This window comes from Babylonia areolata, chromosome 15 (assembly GCF_041734735.1).
Source record: "Babylonia areolata isolate BAREFJ2019XMU chromosome 15, ASM4173473v1, whole genome shotgun sequence".
Taxonomy (NCBI): Eukaryota; Metazoa; Mollusca; class Gastropoda; order Neogastropoda; family Buccinidae; genus Babylonia; species Babylonia areolata.
The window spans coordinates 21022374-21041681 of record NC_134890.1 but is presented as its reverse complement, the minus strand read 5'-3'; the positions used below and the strand labels follow the sequence as shown (position 1 = coordinate 21041681).

At 43.3% G+C, this 19308-nt stretch overlaps 1 protein-coding gene across 1 annotated transcript in view; it reads right to left on the bottom strand.

Annotated features, from left to right (window-relative positions):
• The window catches only part of LOC143290216 (procathepsin L-like), a 10036-nt gene extending 3988 nt beyond the window's left edge, over positions 1 to 6048 (bottom strand). The window contains exons 1-6 of the mRNA XM_076599544.1: positions 6010 to 6048; positions 4779 to 4913; positions 3768 to 3873; positions 3075 to 3221; positions 1765 to 1888; positions 341 to 441 (exon numbers count right to left, since the gene is read on the bottom strand). Coding sequence (XP_076455659.1) covers positions 341 to 441; positions 1765 to 1888; positions 3075 to 3221; positions 3768 to 3873; positions 4779 to 4909 — 609 coding nt within the window. The 5' untranslated portion in view covers positions 4910 to 4913; positions 6010 to 6048. The remainder of the gene's footprint in view (positions 1 to 340; positions 442 to 1764; positions 1889 to 3074; positions 3222 to 3767; positions 3874 to 4778; positions 4914 to 6009) is intronic.
• Positions 6049 to 19308: the final 13260 nt, after the last annotated feature.

Below are 19308 nucleotides of genomic sequence, written 5' to 3'. Positions count from 1 at the left end.
GTTTCGGCGGTGCTTGGTCAAGAGCACTCACACAGACAGTCACACACACACACACACACACACACACACACACACGGACACACAGATGCGCACGAAGACATACGCAGACAGACACACAGACGCACACACGCACACACACACACAGACACACACACACACCCTCACACACTCACACACGCACGCGCGCGCGCGCGCGCGCACACACACACACACACACACACACACACACACACACATGCACGGACACACAGACACACTCGCAGACAGACACACAGACACACACATGCACACGCACACACACACACACACACACACACACACACACACACACTGTACGAACCACAGCACGGTACGGGTAGGATTCCTCAGTGTCGATTCCTCCGTTCTTCTTGATGTAGGTGAAGCCGTTGTCCATCAGACCACCGTGGCATCCCTTGTTGCCTACAAGGGAGGAGCAGCAAAGTTTCAGTTTCAGTTTCTCAAGGAGGCCTCACTGCGTTCGGACAAATCCATATACGCTACACCACATCTGCTAAACAGATGCTTGACCAGCAGCGTAACCCAACGCGCTTAGTCAGGCCTTGAGTGCATGCTTATATTATTATATTTGCGTACCTGTCAGAGTGGACTTCTTCTACAGAATTGTACCAGAGGTGCTTATATATTTACGTACCTATCAGACTGGATTTCTTCTACAGTACTGTGCCAGAGGACAACACTCGTTGCCATGGGTTCCTTTTTCAGCGCGCCAAGTGCGTGCTGCACACACAGCCTCGGTTTATCGTCTCATTCGAAAGACTGGACGCTCAGGTTTGATATTCTGCCACCTTCCTCGGCAAAAAACAACAGCATGTAATCTGGATTGGACTGCATCGGATAGGACTGGATTGGTGCTGATTGGACTGGAGTGGTGTTGGCTGGACTGGGTTTTGGTTGACAGGATTAGATTAGAGTTAACTGGACTGGATTGGTGTTGACTGGATTGGATTGAACTGGTTTAGGGTTGACAGGATTGGATTGGAGTGGACTGGATTGGTTTCGGGTGGATTGGATTGGGGTTAGATGGATTGGATTGGGGTTGACCGGACTGGAATAGGGTTGATTGGATCGGAGTTAGTTGGATTGGACTGCGGTGACTGGACTGGATTGGGATTGAACTTTTTGGGGTTGATTGGATTGGATGGGGTTGAGTGAACTGGATTGGGGTTGACTGGATCAAGGTGGATTGAACTGGATTGATGTTGACTTGACTAGAATAGGATTGACTGGATCAGGGTTGGACTGTGGTGAAATGGGTTGGAGTTGACTGGACTGGAATGGACCGAACTGGAATAGACTGGGTTGGTTTGAGTTGGAGTGGATTTGAACGAACTGGATTTGATTAATTTGGACAGGACGAAGTTGGGCTGGATTGGATTGCAACAGACTTTTTGATCACATGCAACAAAAAGAGGTAAACAATGAATTGGACTGATTTTGATATGATTGGACTGGACTGGATTAGATACGATTCTCTCTCTCTCTCTCTCTCTCTCTCTCTCACACACACACACACACACACACACAGAGAAGATACAGAGACACAGAGAAAGGGGGCAGGGTAGAGAGAGAGACTGAGACAGAGACAGAGCGACAGAGAGAATAAAACAGACAGAAACAGAGTTGTTGTTGATGATGATGATGCTGGATGATGATGATAATGATGATGATGATTTAATTCATGATTTGATTAGAGGAAAAGCACCAAGAGAGACAGAGACTCACCCTCTTTCTTGGAGCAGTCCACAAGGTTCTGTTCAGACAGAGAGGTCAGCTTGCCAGTCTTCTTGAAAGTCTGTCCCTCCAGGGACCCCGTGGTGGAGAAGGCCCAGCACGATCCGCACCTCTCCTGCAACACGTGAGAGGGAGGGTGGACGTCATAATTACGTCACCACTTTGTTCTAACTTTAGTCAACTGACGTCACTGTTTTGACGTGTTTTTATTTTTAACTTATTTCACGATAAACTATTACTTTTTAAATGTGTCTTGATCATTGTGATCTTTTAAAAAGATAGCACTTTTCATTCCCCTTGTTCTTCATTGATTCACTTATTCATTAACAATTACAGTATTCGTGCACTGATATACGTCATGACCTTGAAATGAAAAATCTGTGTTCACAAGGAAAAAGTGAGATGACGTCAAAAACAGATGATGGATTTAAGTCGTGTGTTTTTGTTGTTGTTGTTATTTCTTGTGTTTTTTGTGTGTGTTTTTTTTACGCAGTCTCGTAATTCTTTCATCATATCATATGAACCAAAAAGTCCAGTTTAAAAGAGAAAAAACAAAAAAACAAAAACAAAAAAAAACTATGGTGACGTCTGTTGGTCGTCTGTGCGTGTGCAGGTGTATCTTTGAGTGCTTACACACGCTTGTTTATGTATGATGCATTTGATGCATGTATTTTTATGCACTTAAAACCCCTTTTTTGTTGTTGTAACGCCAGTAGGGTCTGCCTGGGCGGTGCGAGCATCAATCTGCATTCTTCTTCTCAGTAGTAGTAGTGGTGGTAGTAGTAGTAGTAGTAGCAGCTTCTATTTATTGTTATGAAGATGATGAGGATGATCATAATTATTCTTCTTCTTCTTCTTCTTCTTATTGTTATCATCATCATCATCATCAGTAGTAGTAGTAATATTTTATAAAATCATTATTAGTAGGGTTTTTGTGTGTGTGTGTGTGTGTTTTTGTGTTTGTTTTGTTGTTGTTTTTTTGCTTGTTTGTTTGTTTTTGCGTTATGATGATGATGATCATCATCATTAGTGTCATTCGTCTTCTTCTTCTTCTTCTTCCTATCTCTCTTCTTTGTACAATTATTATCATTTCATTTTTTTATCATCACCATCATCATCAATATCATCATTATCATTGTTATTATCATTGTTATCATCATCATCTGATTTTTTGTTTGTTATGATGATCATTATTATCCTTCCTTCTTCGTTTTATTAAAAGTCGTGGTTGTAGTAGTTAGCAGTAGTAATAGGAGTATCGTCGTTGTTATCATTACCACCTGATGGCGGCGTAGTGTTACCTGGTTCTTGACAGGGGTGACGTAGCCCTTGGTCCTCCAGTCCACACTGGCGGGTGGGTCAGTGATGGTGGACACGTGCAGAGGGCCGGGTACCCTGGAGGCGTTCATCACGTACCCGTTCATCGTGGCCTTGAACTCCTCCAGGGTCTGAGGGGGAAATGAGGGTGGAGTTGTGGTGGTGGTATTATTTACTGGGTAGGTGGGTGGGTGGTTGGGTGGGTGGTTGGGTGGTTGGGTGGTCGTTTGGTTTGGTTCGATGTGATTGGGTGGTTTAGTGTGCATAGGGGTGAGGGGGTGGTGGAGGGGGTGTCTGCGTGTTTGTGCGTATGTGTGTGTGTGTGTGTGTGTGTGTGTGTGTGTGACATATTCACATACATACATATTCACACAGGCACACACACACACACAGACATATATATATATATATGCCTCTGTGTGTGTGTGTGTGTGTCTGTGTGTGTGTGTGTCTGTGTGTGCGTGTTGCTGTGTGCTTGTGTGCATACGTGTGTGTGTGTGTGTGTGTGTGTGTGTGTGTGTGTGTGTGTGTGCGCGCGCGTGCGTATGTGTGTGTCTGTGTGTGTGTGTGAGTGTGTGCTTGTGTGCATACGTGTGTGTGTGTGTGTGTGTGTGTGTGTGTGTGTGTGTGTGCGTGCGTGTGCGCGCACATGTTAAAACAAGCATGAAATAACGTACCAGATCAGCGTACTCGTTCTCTCCCAGCCAGTAGGTGTGCTCTCCCCTGTCGGCAGCCAGGTTGTGCTCACGGATGATGTCAAGGTTCTCCTCCCAGACGGCGCGCCTGAAAGTCACGTGACCGTCATGTGGGGACACCGACATCGCTTCTTCTTTCTATTGCATTGTATTGTATATTTTGCATTGTATTGAACTGTATTGCATTACTCTTTTCTTGTCATTACAGATTTTTCTGTGTGAAATTCGGGCTGCTCTCCCCAGGGAGAACGCGTCGCTACATTGTGAGCACCATCCTTTTTTTTCTTTCTTTTTTCCTGCCTGCAGTTGTTTTTTTTATCTTGGGAGGGGAGGGGGGTTGTTTTATTTTCCTATCCAAGTGGACTTTCAACAGATTTTTGTCAGGGACATCTCTTTTTTGAGTTCTTTTACGTCCGCTAAGTGCATTCTGCACACGGGACCTCAATTTATCGTCTTGTCCGAATGACTAGCGTCCAAACCACCACTCAAGGTCTAGTGGTGTGGGAGAAAATACTTGCGACTTGTGCCGGGATTCGAACCAGTGCACTTAGATTCTCTCGCTTCCTATGCGGACGCGTTACCTCTAGGCCATCACTCCCTTAACTCCCTACAGCCTGTGAGCGACTATTGTTCGGACATCATTTTTTTTTCCATTAAAATGCTTTCCACGTTCCTACAAATGCATACACATAGTGGAGTGGAGTGGGACATATATATAAACAGATAAGCAATTAAACAAATACCCTAACAATTGAATAAATGAATAAACAAACAATTTATTCAACTGATAAAATAAATGAATGAATAAATGAATAAATAAATAAATGAATAAATGATCAATGACTTAGTAAATGAATAAAGGAATAGATAGATACAGTACAGTGCAGTACAGTGCAGTGCAGTACAATAAAATACAATGCAATACAATTCAATTCAATCCAATACAACACAGTACAATACTACGTCATCAACGGAACACAGTAACACAGTTACCTGTAGGTCTCCTGGCCCACGCTGTAGAACTTGCTGTAGACGGTCTTGTAGGCCTGCCACTGGCCATCCAGCTCCAGCATTCGACCAGAGGCCGCGGCCACTAGCACTGCCAGCACAATGACTGCCCGCATCTTGCTGCTCAGGGGGACACAATGGGTTAATTAGTGGCCCTGTCATTATGGAACAAACTGCTAAAAAAATTGCGACATTCTGTCTCCCTGAAATCTTTTAAGCCTGCTCTTTGTTTCGTAAAAGAATAAATGAAATTTAAACAGCAACAACAACAACAGAACACACACACACACACACACACACACACACACACACACACACACACACAAACACACTCAAGGCACATGGGTGTATCATTCAATGCTAAATAAATTTCATCTTTAAAAAAAAAAAAAAAAAAGTTTTCATCAGTCATCATGTGGTCAATGTTTTATTCATTGAGGGGTTGAAAACTGGTCAGTTTCTCGTCGTAAAGAAATTAACAATTTTCAGTAATCAAAACATTCTGTTTTAGCACAACACCGAAAGAGATATCTGATTTGTCAACTAAAAGTTATTCAAAACCTACTCCCTTTTGGGCAAGAAAACAAACAACGAAGTTGAGCATAAAAAAATTAACCAGCATAACATCTCAAGATATAAACTGACTGTGATAATGATGTTTTAAAAGCATGTAATAATGAAACTGTTACAACTTCGATAAACTGTACTTATCTACAAAAAAGCCGTAGTAAGTGGAATCAGAATGGAAAGAAACAAAAAATATATCATAAAAAAAGAAACAGAAACGGATACTGCTTTGTTTTAACCTACAGATTAGAAGAGTTAGAAAGAGGAAAAGCAAATCATAACAACAACAACAAAAAAACCAAAAAACAACTAAGAATAAAGAGAATAACTGTGCTAAACTGTAATAAACGGAGTCACTATGTAAACTCAAAACAAAAACAAACAACAAAAACAAAAAATAACAAACCACCAACAAATTAAATCAAAGCTACCGCCTTTTTTGCGTTCCTAGAAAATAAGAGCTAGAAGACAAACGATTTTTTTTTTTTCAAATCGAAAAAGTTACTGCTCTCAAGAAGAGTTAGAAAACTGCCGAGTACAAGTTACTGCTTTTTCCACCTGGAGATCAGAATACTTAGAAAACAAGAGAAGCAGACAGGAATATCGTCAGAACATGCAGTGAAGAGACATACATGTATCGCGGACTTACAGTTCTTACAGTTGAGGTCAAGACAGAACTTGGTGGTCACTCTCTAGGCATGACCTTTTATAGCCTCCTTTTGGACCCTGGGAGGTCAGCTTGGCGTCACGTGTTTTCCTTGTTCCTAACCCCTTCACTGTCAGTCAGTCTGTCTGTTCTCTCATTTATCTCAATCCTCTGTGTGTGTGTGTGTGTGTGTGTGTGTGTGTGTGTGTGTGTGTGTGTGTGTGTGTGTGTGTGTGTGTGTGTGTGTGTGTGTGTGTGTGTGCTGATCTGTGTTTCTGTCTGTGTGTTTATGAAAATCTCTACTTGCACTTCTGTTTCTCTGTCTCTGTCAATCTGCCTGTGTGTGTGTGTGTGTGTGTGTGTGTGTGTGTGTGTGTGTGTGTGTGTGTGTGTGTGTGTGTGTGTGTGTGTTTCTCTCTCATTCTCTCTTTTCCTCTCTCTCATTTTCTGTGTGTGTGTGTGTGTGTGTGTGTGTGTGTGTGTGTGTGTGTGTGTGTGTGTGTGTGTGCATGCGTGAATGCGTGCTCACTCCTCGTTGTAACTCCCCCCTTCTCTCTCTCTGTGTCTCTCTGTCTCTCTGTCTCTCTGTCTCTCTGTGTCTCTGTGTGTGTCTCTCTCTGTCTGTCTCTCTCTGTGTGTCTCTCACTGTCTCTCTCTGTCTCTCTCTGTCTCTCTCTCTGTGTCTCTCTGTCTCTCTCTCTCTCTCTCTCTGTGTCTCTCACTCTCTATCACCCCGCTCTCTCTCTCTGTCTCTCTCTGTGTCTCTCTCTGTCTCTCTCACTCTCTATCACCCCGCTCTCTCTCTCTGTCTCTCTCTGTCTCTCTCTGTCTCTCTCTGTCTCTCTCTGTGTCTCTCTCACTCTCTATCACCCCGCCCTCTCTCTCTGTCTCTCTCTGTCTCTCTCTGTGTCTCTCTCACTCTCTATCACCCCGCTCTCTCTCTCTGTCTCTCTCTGTCTCTCTCTGTCTCTCTCTGTGTCTCTCTCACTCTCTATCACCCCGCCCTCTCTCTCTGTCTCTGTCTCTCTCTCTCTGTGTCTCTCTCACTCTCTATCACCCCGCCCTCTCTCTCTGTGTCTCTCTCACTCTCTATCACCCCGCCCTCTCTCTCCCACCGCTCTCTCTCTTTCTTTCTCTCTCTCTCTCCCCTCATCACCCCACACCCCTCTTTTAACCTCCTCTCTCTCCTCTCTCTCTCTCTCTCCCCTCTCTCTGTCCACCAGCAGATAAAGTTCTTTCACCTCATTCCTGTTGAACCCTGTGGTGACCTTTTTTTTATTTTTTTATTTCGATCTCCAGATAACTGCTAGGGATTTTACCTGTTTGGGTGAGCTTGGAGTGGTGGTGGAGGTGGGGGGCGGGGGGTGGCGGTGGAAGGGAGGTCTTGCTTCCCAACAACCGTCAAAACTCTCCTCTCTGTCATGTCAACTTTGTCTAGGGAGGGGGAAGGAGGGTTGAGGGGCCCGGGGGTGGGGTGGGGGGGGAGTCGTTCCTCTGTTGCTGTGTTTTGTTTTTGTTTTTTTTTGTTTTCAGGTCTTAGCTGTTTCTTTTACCCATACGTTTATTTCCCACAGTTAATACAATATAAGAAGTTAGTATTTTTATACACACACACACACACACACATACGACGCACGCACGCACGCACACACGCAACACGTAGGCACTAACACACACATACGACGCACGCACACACACACACACACACACACACACACACACACACACACACACACAACTTTCAATCAACGAAAAAAAAGTGGCAAAAACACAAATTACACAAACATGAATGAAACAACTACTCAACGACGGAAATTTTGCTCAACAATACACAATGGAAACCAACTGGAGGAAATAGATGTGGCGCAGCGCATATGGACCACTCCACAGGCTTTGATACCTCCCTTGAAATTGAAACTGAAACTGCAGGCCCTGCCGAGGTCGCCAGATAATAATAATAATAATATCAGTGATGATATTAATGATGATAATAATAACAAGAAAAAGAAGAAGAAGAAATAGCACTTATATGGCGCAAACTCCCCATACAATACATTCAAAGGACCTCACATGAAACAAGACACATACCATTGTGCATGATAAGATACCTCTGCACACGAAAAACAACACATATGTGAATCAATGTAAACCAAGACAACACTACAAATTGCAGATATGAGCGCGCGCGCGCACACACACACACACACACACACACACACACACACACACACACACACACACACACAGAAAGACAAAAGATCACTCTCAGGAAAGTTCACAGAAGACGGACGGGCGATTTCACGTGTGCAGTGTAGTGTAGTGTAGTGTAGTGTAGTGTAGTGTAGTGTAGTGTAGTGTAGTGTAGTGCAGTGCAGTGTAGTGCAGTGCAGTGTAGTGTAGCGTGGTGTGGTGTAGTGCAGTGCAGTACAGTGTAGTGTAGTGTAGTGTAGTGTAGCGTGGTGTGGTGTAGCGTAGTGCAGTGCAGTGCAGTGTAGTGTAGTTTAGTTCAGTGTAGTGTAATGTAGTGTAGTGTTGTATAATTCAGTGCAGTAGAAATGTAGTGTAGTGTAGTGTAGTGCAGAGCAGTGCAGTGTAGTGTAGTGCAGTGTAGTGTAGTGTAGTTATGTGCAGTGTAATACAGTGTAATGTAGTGCAGTATAGTGTAGTGAAGTGAAGTGCAGTACAGCGCAATGCAGCGCAATCCAGTCTGGTGTATCGTTGCTTAGCTTAGCATAATGCAGTCATCAATACTACAGCAACCAACACCACCACTAAGACTATGACCCGCTTTCTCCGAGTCCGACCCCCTCAGGTTCTTCAGTTTCTGGGATTCCCAACCTTATCACAACAATGCGGACAACCAGGAGATAAAACTTAGACAAAAGATCACTCTGGACCCCTGTACTTGACCACCAGGCAACAATACCCCTGTCTCTAAAATTACATGTTATCTCCACGTGCCGGTTCCCTGACAGGTCAAAGTGTGTTGACAAGCGACCCACAACTTCAGAGCAAAGAAAAAAAAAAGGTATGCCATGCTCATGTCCTCCACTCCTTCCACACACATCTGGCGTGCATCTCATCTTCTGATCCAAAACACAGAGGAAACGACCAAACATTTGGAATCTATCTATCTATCTATCTATCTATCTATCCCGTAGTCTCGTAGACCGTGGGGCAACCACACATTTGGCAACCAGCCTCCTCCATACCTCATGGTTGTCTGTCGTTCTGTCTGTCTCACTCAGGATTAGACCTGTCCACTCTGAGATATCGTCCTCCCATCTCTTCTTCTCCCTGCCTCTTCTCCTTGCTTCCTGCACTGTTCCCTGCAGGAAGGTCTTGGCCAGACCTGATGAACGCGAGACGTGGCCATACTACTTCGATTTCATTTTCTTTACAGTGGTCAGTAGAGCATCATGTGGCCCAATAGCTTGCTGGATCCATGTACTTCTTCTTCTTCTTCTGCGTTCGTGGGCTGCAACTCCCACGTTCACTCGCATGTAAACAAGTGGGCTTTTACGTGCATGACCGTTTTTACCCCGCCATGTAGGCAGCCATACTCCGCTTTCCGTGTACTCACTTCATTGTTTGTGATGTAGTCCATGTATGTGATGCCAAGGATCTTCCGGAAACATCTCATCTCAGTGGCCTGCATCTTATTTTCTTGTTCAGCTAAAAACCCTCTTGGCCGAGAGAGTGGGGATGTAACTTGGGCAAGACACTTTCCAGTATAATAAAATTCTAGCCCAAACAGTCGGATCAGCAGTTGTCTCCGCTGCTGTTCTGATGGTCATAGTCGGACACGACTGACTGTCATATATCAAACTCATGTCTCGCAGGCATACAGAAATATGTAAATGACAAGCAAGCGCATCAGTCTGATCTTTGAGCTGAGCGTGATGTTGCTGCCATTCCAGATGGGCTTTAGTTTTGTCAGCGCTGGTTTTTTGTTTTGTTTTTGTTTTGGGTTTTTTTGGGTGTTTTTTTTTAGCTATCCTAGAGAGTATTCCTGTCTCGGATCCTTCGTCCGAAACAATTGCTTCGATATACTTGAAGCTTTGGGTGGTTTCCAGTTTTTCACCATTGATTCTGATATCGGTGCTGCTGCGGTCGGAAATGTTTGTCAAAATTGGAATAGAAGTATTAAAAATGTTAACTGCAGTAATTCCAATCATACCTCAGAAGACCATCTGTTATTAGACTGTCCACTTATCACGACCCAATATAAGAACTGGGGGATAGATTCGAGTACAAGATACAGGGATATTCAAGGTGTTTTTTTTTTATTATTCCTCAACATTTTGTAACATCATTCGATTCAAAAGAAGAACTATGGGGTTGGAAAGAAAAAGAACTATGGGGTTGGAAAGAAAAAGAACTATGGGGTTGGAAGGAAAAAGAACTATGGGGTTGGAAGGAAAAAGAACTATGGGTTGGAAAGAGAAAGAACTATTGGGTTGGAAGGAAAAAGAACTATGGGGTTGGAAGGAAAAAGAACTATGGGGTTGGAAAGAAAAAGAACTATGGGGTTGGAAGGAAAAAGAACTATGGGGTTGGAAAGAAAAAGAACTATGGGGTTGGAAGGAAAAAGAAGAACTATGGGGTTGGAAGGAAAAAGAAGAACTATGGGGTTGGAAGGAAAAAGAAGAACTATGGGGTTGGAAGGAAAAAGAAGAACTATGGGGTTGGAAGGAAAAAGAACTATGGGGTTGGAAGGAAAAAGAAGAACTATGGGGTTGGAAAGAAAAAGAAGAACTATGGGGTTGGAAGGAAAAAGAACTATGGGGTTGGAAGGAAAAAGAAGAACTATGGGGTTGGAAGGAAAAAGAACTATGGGGTTGGAAGGAAAAAGAACTATGGGGTTGGAAGGAAAAAGAACTATGGGGTTGGAAAGAAAAAGAACTATGGGGTTGGAAGGAAAAAGAAGAACTATGGGGTTGGAAGGAAAAAGAACTATGGGTTGGAAAGAGAAAGAACTATTGGGTTGGAAAGAAAAAGAAGAACTATGGGGTTGGAAAGAAAAAGAAGAACTATGGGGTTGGAAGGAAAAAGAAGAACTATGGGGTTGGAAGGAAAAAGAACTATGGGGTTGGAAAAAGAAGAACTATGGAGTTGGAAAGAAAAAGAACTATGGGGTTGGAAGGAAAAAGAACTATGGGGTTGGAAAGAAAAAGAACTATGGGGTTGGAAGGAAAAAGAACTATGGGGTTGGAAGGAAAAAGAACTATGGGGTTGGAAGGAAAAAGGAGAACTATGGAGTTGGAAAGAAAAAGGAGAACTATGGGGTTGGAAGGAAAAAGAACTATGGGGTTGGAAGGAAAAAGAAGAACTATGGGGTTGGAAGGAAAAAGAAGAACTATGGGGTTGGAAGGAAAAAGAACTATGGGGTTGGAAGGAAAAAGAACTATGGGTTGGAAAGAAAAAGAAGAACTATGGGGTTGGAATGAAAAAGAAAAACTATGGGGTTGGAAAGGAAAAAAAAAAGAACTATGGGGTTGGAAAGAGGAAGAACTATTGGGTTGGAAGGAAAAAGAACTATGGGTTTGGAAGGAAAAAGAACTATGGGTTGGAAAGAAAAAGAAGAACTATGGGGTTGGAAGGAAAAAGAAGAACTATGGGGTTGGAAGGAAAAAGAAGAACTATGGGGTTGGAAAGAAAAAGAACTATGGGGTTGGAAGGAAAAAGAAGAACTATGGGGTTGGAAAGAAAAAGAACTATGGGGTTGGAAGGAAAAGGGAGAACTATGGGGTTGGAAAGAAAAAGAAGAACTATGGGGTTGGAAAGAAAAAGAACTATGGGGTTGGAAAGAAAAAGAACTATGGGGTTGGAAGGAAAAGGGAGAACTATGGGGTTGGAAAGGAAAAAGAAAGAACTATGGGGTTGGAAAGAAAAAGAAGAACTATGGGGTTGGAAAGAAAAAGAACTATGGGGTTGGAAAGAAAAAGAAGAAAGAAAAAAGAACTATGGGGTTGGAAAGAAAAAGAAGAACTATGGGGTTGGAAAGAAAAAGAACTATGGGGTTGGAAAGAAAAAGAACTATGGGGTTGGAAAGAGAAAGAACTATGGGGTTGGAAAGAAAAAGAAGAACTATGGGGTTGGAAGGAAAAAGAAGAACTATGGGGTTGGAAAGAAAAAGGAGAACTATGGGGTTGGAAGGAAGAACTATGGGGTTGGAAGGAAAAAGAACTATGGGGATGGAAGGAAAAGGGAGAACTATGGGGTTGGAAGGAAAAAGAACTATGGGGTTGGAAGGAAAAAGAAGAACTATGGGGTTGGAAAGAAAAAGAAGAACTATGGGATTGGAAAGAAAAAGAACTATGGGGTTGGAAGGAAAAAGAACTATGGGGTTGGAAAGAAAAAGAAGAACTATGGGGTTGGAAGGAAAAAGGAGAACTATGGGGTTGGAAGGAAAAAGAACTATGGGGTTGGAAGGAAAAAGAAGAACTATGGGGTTGGAAGGAAAAAGAACTATGGGGTTGGAAGGAAAAAGGAATCGTTATGGGGCATAAAAGAAAAAGAACTCCAGTGCAGACAGGCAAAGGAACAATTCTGGAGAAGGGAAGAGAAGAGACAGAGGTGGGTGGGGGGAAAACTCGCGAAAGGCGGTTGGGAAAAGGTGGGGGTGGGGGGGGGGGGCGTGTATAGAAATTCTCCAGACAAAAACAACCTCCATGTACCACCTCTTCATCATTCCCTCTCCACTTCTCCCCTCCCCCCCCCTCCCCAACCCCCTCCCCCTCCTTCCTCCCCAACCTTTGGGGACACGTTGATAACAAAAAGACAGAACAGTACTGGTGCACGACCTTGGTAGCCATGAAGAGGACTCTCGCACCAAGAGTATTTCATACTTGCGACATGGTATCGCCTTTTCTTTTTATCACACCTGTGGTCCTTCAAATCCAGGAGATTCGTGACGTCCAGGAAGATTGTGCACAGAGCTATGGTGAGATGACAGTTGCGGCTGTGTGGTGGAGGGGTTGGCTAGGAGATGGTAGGGGGGTGGGGGTGGAATGACAAGGTTGGGGATTGAGGGAGGAATAAAAGGGGTTAGAAGCTCTCTCTCTGTGTGTGTGTGTGTGTGTGTGTGTGTGCAGACAGATAACCGAGAAGAGATACTCCGATGGAAAATAACGCGCTGAATCATCGTAGATTTGTTTCTTCTTTTTCTTTGTTTCTTTTCTTTCTGTTTCTTGTTGTTGTTGTTGTGACTAAGCGCTGTTGGGTTACGCCGCTGTTCAGACATCTGCTTAGCGGATGCTGTGTAGCGTATATGGATTTGTCCGAACGCAGTGACGCCTCCTTGAGCTACTGATGCTGTTGTTGTTTTGTTTTCTTGTTCGTTTTTTTATGAAAAGGCTTGATGGAATGGTCTCGTTCAATGTCGGTCTCATGGTTACTTCAGAAAAGAAAGAAAGAAAGAAAGAAAGAAAGAAACGTTGTATTGTCAAGATGACTCGAAGTGAAACACACACACACACACACACACACACACACACACACACACACACACACACACACGCGCGCGCGCGCGCACTTAAGCACTTAAGCACGCAACCAGACACACACACACACACACACACACACACACACACAACACACACACACGCACACACACATACACGCAGACACAGAGTGAGTGTGTGCACGTGTTTGATAGTTCCCTTCCCACAACCACCACCCCATTCCTGTCCCCCACTCTGCCCCAACTCCCCAAACCCCACTACCCAAACCCCCACCCCCACCCAGTCTGCCACTCAGCCATTTTCCTGTGTTTGTATCGTCGCTGTCATCATCATCATCATCATCATCACCATCACCATCATCAACATCTGCAGCATTTTTTTTTTTCATCATTATCGTCGTTGTCGTCGACTGGCCATCAGCATCATCATCGCCGGCAATGCCATCGTCACCGTCATCATTGTCATCACAATTATCACCAGCCTCATCGCCGTTTTTATCACCATCACTATCGTCAACATTGTCATCATCATCATCACAATCGTCGTAGTCATCATCATTATTATCACGATGTCGTCATCACTATATCAGCACGATCGTCATTACCATCAGCGTAATTATTATTACTATCGTCATTGTCGTCATCAAAACTATCTTTGTGATCATCGAATCATCATCATCATCATCGTCGTCGTCGTCGTCATCATCATTATCATCGTAGTCGTCGTCGTCATCGTCTTCATCATCGTCGTCGTCGTCATCATCACCATCATCGTCATCGTTGTCATCATCACCATCATCGTCGTCGTCGTCGTCGTTGTCGTCATCATCACCACCATCATCATCATTATCATCATCGTCATCAATCACAACCATCGTCGTCGTCGTCGTTGTCGTCATCATCACCACCATCATCATCATCATCGTCATCGTCATCAATCACAACCATCGTCGTCGTCATCGTCATCAATGCAGACATGATGACGCCATGGAACGACAACACGAAGGACCACCAATTACGTTGCCAGACATCGTTCTCTGCTTTGTCTGTTGGGGACTCGACTCACGATCGTTTTCTCTTGAACCACTGGGTGGGAATCAGTTCGTTTACTTTGCTGATTTCTCATCCTTCCTTCAGCAGTTCATGTATGTTTTACGTGAGTCCTCTCTTTTAACTAGCTTTTGTTTTGTTTCTGTTTGCTTTTTGGGTCATTTTTGGTTATTTGATTCAGTGTTTCCATTTGTTTTTTGGGTTTTTTTTTTTTTTTTCGGGCAAGCAAATTGTTTTTCATTTTATTTTTTCATACAGACATGGAGTATAAAACGTGTCACAAAAATATGGAAAACACAGAAAGGTAACAGTAATTTCAAAGGTTATGAACAAAACAGAAATTCCAACGAAGTACAAACTCTCTTCTTCTTCTTCTTCTTCTTCTTCGTCTTCTTTCCCTTTCTTTTCTGCTTCCTTTACTTTGAGGATCCTCTTGGACTTTGAAACCTTAGTAACTGTGATTATCACGCGTGTTAGCATCCCTCAATCATATGGCTACGTTTTCGAACTCTCACCCTCTCTCCACAGCAAAAGCACTTGTCTCCCCCACCCCCCACATGCCCCCCTCCCCACCCCCACCCACCCCCCGACCCCCGACCCCCAACCCACAACTGTCACCCCCCCCTCCCCCACATCGCTCCCAACTGACTGTCTTTAGTATCTGACCCTCCCAACCCCTTACCGACACCTTCACCGCAAAACCACCCTACCTTTCCTACCAAACCCTCTGCACAAGACTAAGATAGTGTATTCTGCGCACGTGTAAGGAAAATCCCTAGGGCGTGATCATTGTGTTCCAGCTGCGTGTTTTTTGGGGTGTTTTTTTTTTCCCCTGTGTAAGAGGTCTCTCGCGAGGTCAGCTGTGCCAAATCTTGGACCCTGACATCAAAGGAATGGGGTCCATCCGACATACAGATAAGGAAAGAGGTCAGGTTAGGGACTGTTTGTTTTGTACGCGGAGGGAAAGTGCATAAGTATAGTGGGATGGGGTGGGGATGGGGGCGGGGGTAGTTTTCGGCTGAGGCCAATAATGACACAGCTGAAATTCTATCTTTCTTAGCAGAGAGAAGTTCTTGTAGCGAGGTAGGGGCTGTCATGTGTGTGTGTGTGTGTGTGTGTGTGTGTGTGTGTGTGTGTGTGTGTGTGAATTTTGGGTTGTAGTTTTGTTTTTGTTTGGGTTTCTTTCGTTTATTTCGTTTTTTTCACTTTTGTTTTTGTGGTAGGATGCTCTATTTCCGTGATTATTCTTTCCGGATTCATACCGTTCCAGAATCTACAAATCTAAAAGAAGCTTTGGATTATTGTTGTTATCATTATCATTGTCATTATTATTATTATTATTACCATCATCATTATCATTCAGCGACTATCTTCGATCAGAGACCAAACGCTGAGCGCTTCATAAACACGGAGTAATTTGCGCGACAAGCTGCCTACGTGGGTAGAGCCGACTGACTGCTGTCTTCAGACGCTCATCATTCGTTTCCTGTTTCGGTCAGTCAGGCTTTTCAACACGCTCACAGATACATATATGATATCAGAATGGATTTTTGCCAGGTACTCCCCCTTTTGTTGCCGAAGGTTCTTTAATGTGCGCTAAATGCATGCTGCACACGAGACATCGGTTTATCGTCTCATCCGAACGACTAGCGTCCAGACCACACAACTCAAGGTCTGGTGCAGGGGGTGGGTGTGGGGGTGAAGAAAATACTGGTGAATGTAGAGTTTGATCCCTTGCAGTTATGTTTTCTCGCATCCTAGATACCACTGGGCCACAACTCCTTTGCAGGCACCGCATTCATTTGTTTTCTTGAATACAGTGTGCTGAGGCATAGCTCACGTGTTTATGCTTCGGGGGAACAACTGCCGATGCTCCTTCAAGAATGGAAACTCTGTTGCTAACGTTTAGCAACACAGCTAGATACTTCGTTCCCTGTTTAAAATGAAAAATTAAAAGCTGACGCGTTCTATGGAAGTACAACCATGAACAAGAATTAATGTTTACGAACGTAAAACGTTGATTAACAACTGAAAGTGCACATTTTCTGCAAAATGCACTTTTCGAGCTGATGGACAAAGACTACATTCAGATGAATTTACGTTACGTGCAAGCAATTTTAACCCTTTTTTTTACTGGGTTACATGACGTTCACATCTGTACGGAAAACGATGAAGGTGGCATAGGATTGAAAAATGTGTGTGCGTGGGCGCGCGCGCGCGCGCGCGTGTGTGTGTATGTGTGTGTGAACTGTCCACAAAATATGGGGTCATTATTTTTCTCGACCTTCCTGGCTGAATAACATGAACAGAAGGAATGAAAGAAACAACTTGATTGGAGGAACGAAAGTGGAGGGAGGGAGGGGGGAGGCGGGAATCGGTGGAGGGGGTCTGATGTAGACAACGTGATTTGAGAGAGAGAGAGAGACGAGGGGAATGAATGGTCAGCATGACTTATCAGCACAACCTACTTTTTGACTCACTTGTGTTAAAAAAAAGTAAGTATGTTTTAACCCGGTGTTCGGTTGTATGTGTGTGTGTGTGTGTGTGTGTGTGTGTGTGTCCGTAGTAAAAACTTTAACATTGCCATTTTCTCTGCAAATACTTCGTCAATTGACACCAAATTTGGCATAAAAATAAGAAAAATTCAGTTCTTCCCAGTCATCTTGTTTAAAACAATATTGCACCTCTGGGATGGGGAAAAAAGGAAAAAAAAGAAAAAAAAGAAGCCAAATTATATGCAAACTGAATTTACTGTTATATATATTTTTTTTTTTCTCTCTCTCTAGACTTCGGCACTTTGATCTCATATTCTGACACAACAAGAGCAGTCTTTTTTTTATCATATTTTGTTCAAACAGGAACTTCTTTTGCTAAGCATGGAAGTTATATTTCTGGTGCATGTCTTTGCTGCAGATAGTAAAAAAGGGGAAATTAATCTGTAATTAATGCTAGGGGGGTTAATTTGCTTCAAACCGATCTTTCTCATCTAAAACATTACATTTTGAAATTATACTCAATACATAAAAAGCTTGTGTGTTTTACTCTCAGCATACAGGGCTTTCACAATGTTCATTCGCCCAAGTGGTCTTTTTCGGAAAATACTAAAATCAATACTACGAGGGAACTTTACAGATCTGTTGGCTGAGCCCTGAAGGTCATGGGCAAAAATCAATTGCGTACACATATTTATACACATTCAAAGCGCGTGCTCATATTCTTCGCGAACGCGAACGACACCATTTTGTTTCAAGTTGTTGACCTGCCTGTTCAATCCTATATTCAATGGACAATGCACGATAACATGTGATGGAAAGTTGGAGAAGGAGACTGTTAAATATTTATACATATTCAAAGCGCGTGCTCATATTCCTTTGCTTCTTGATCATCTGCAGAATGTTGATGATTGCTTTGTCTGTAGGCTGTCTGCTGATTGATTTGAAGGAAAGTCCACTGCATATCAGAAATGAATATACTGCAAAATTTGACATGTTTGTACATTAATTTTGATAAAAGAAGTAAGCTGCCACAGGTAGTGGATAACATAATTATATTAATCCTTTAATGACACTTTATAAAAAAACAAAACAAAAAAAACCCACCACAACAACAAAAAAAAACAACAAAAACTGGTGCTCCTTGAAGCTATGTCAACATGAATACATGCTTGTTTATCTTGTTCTTTATTATTTGTTATTGTTCTTCATCGTATTATTACTATTATAAGTATTATCATATTGAAAAAACCCTTGTATCTCAACAAATTAATGATTTTTTTATGATGATCATTGGTGGACCAAATGTTTTGCTATGTGAATGTTGAATCACACTGATGTCGTGAAATGTCAAATATAACCTTGTGTACAAGGGGAAAAAAAAGTCCACTGCAATGTACATGTGTATGTGTGCGACGTGATTAAATCCTGACCGAATGACACAAGAAATGAACGGTGGGCGCCTTCTGGCAGCTGTCAGTCGGCTCTATCCAGGTAGGTAAGCCGTTGTGCAAGTGACTCCGTGTGTTTTAACTCTCTCCATACGAACGGCGAAAGAGACGACGTTAACAGCGTTTCACCCCAATTACCACCATCAAAATATTGCAAGTGGAAGGCTCTTATACTGAAGAGGTGAATGTTGACAAAAAATACCACAATTCTGACGACGGAAGCTAAAAGTTGGGTCATTCAGACACCCACTGGACATCCGAGAGGTCTGTGTAGAGGAGAAGAGAGGACTGGCCGTACTGAGTGAGTTAAAGCGCTTAGCGTTTGGTTTTCTAACCTACGATAGACGCTGTTTGAGTATCAACGTTCAAAAGTTGGTTCTCTGCAGAATGCTTCTAATTGCTTTGTCCACTTACCATCTTGCACAAGACGCTCGTTGTTCTGTTGATTCACCGGGTGTAAACACACCAGTGGCGCGCACACCCACACACACACGCACGCACACACACACACACACACACACACACACACACACACACACACACACACACGTACACACGTACGCACGCACGCTCTCACACACATAGACACAGACACACAGACACAGACAGACAGACACACAGACACAGACACAGACACACACAGACACAGACACACACAGACACACAGACACAGACACAGACACACACACACACACACACACACACACACACACACACACACACACACACACACACACACACACAGAGGACAGAACCAAAGACAGAAACTGAAAACCAGGACCAATGCTACTATACGAAGTTTATTCTTTTTTTTATAAGAAAACTAAACTAACTACGAGTCTAT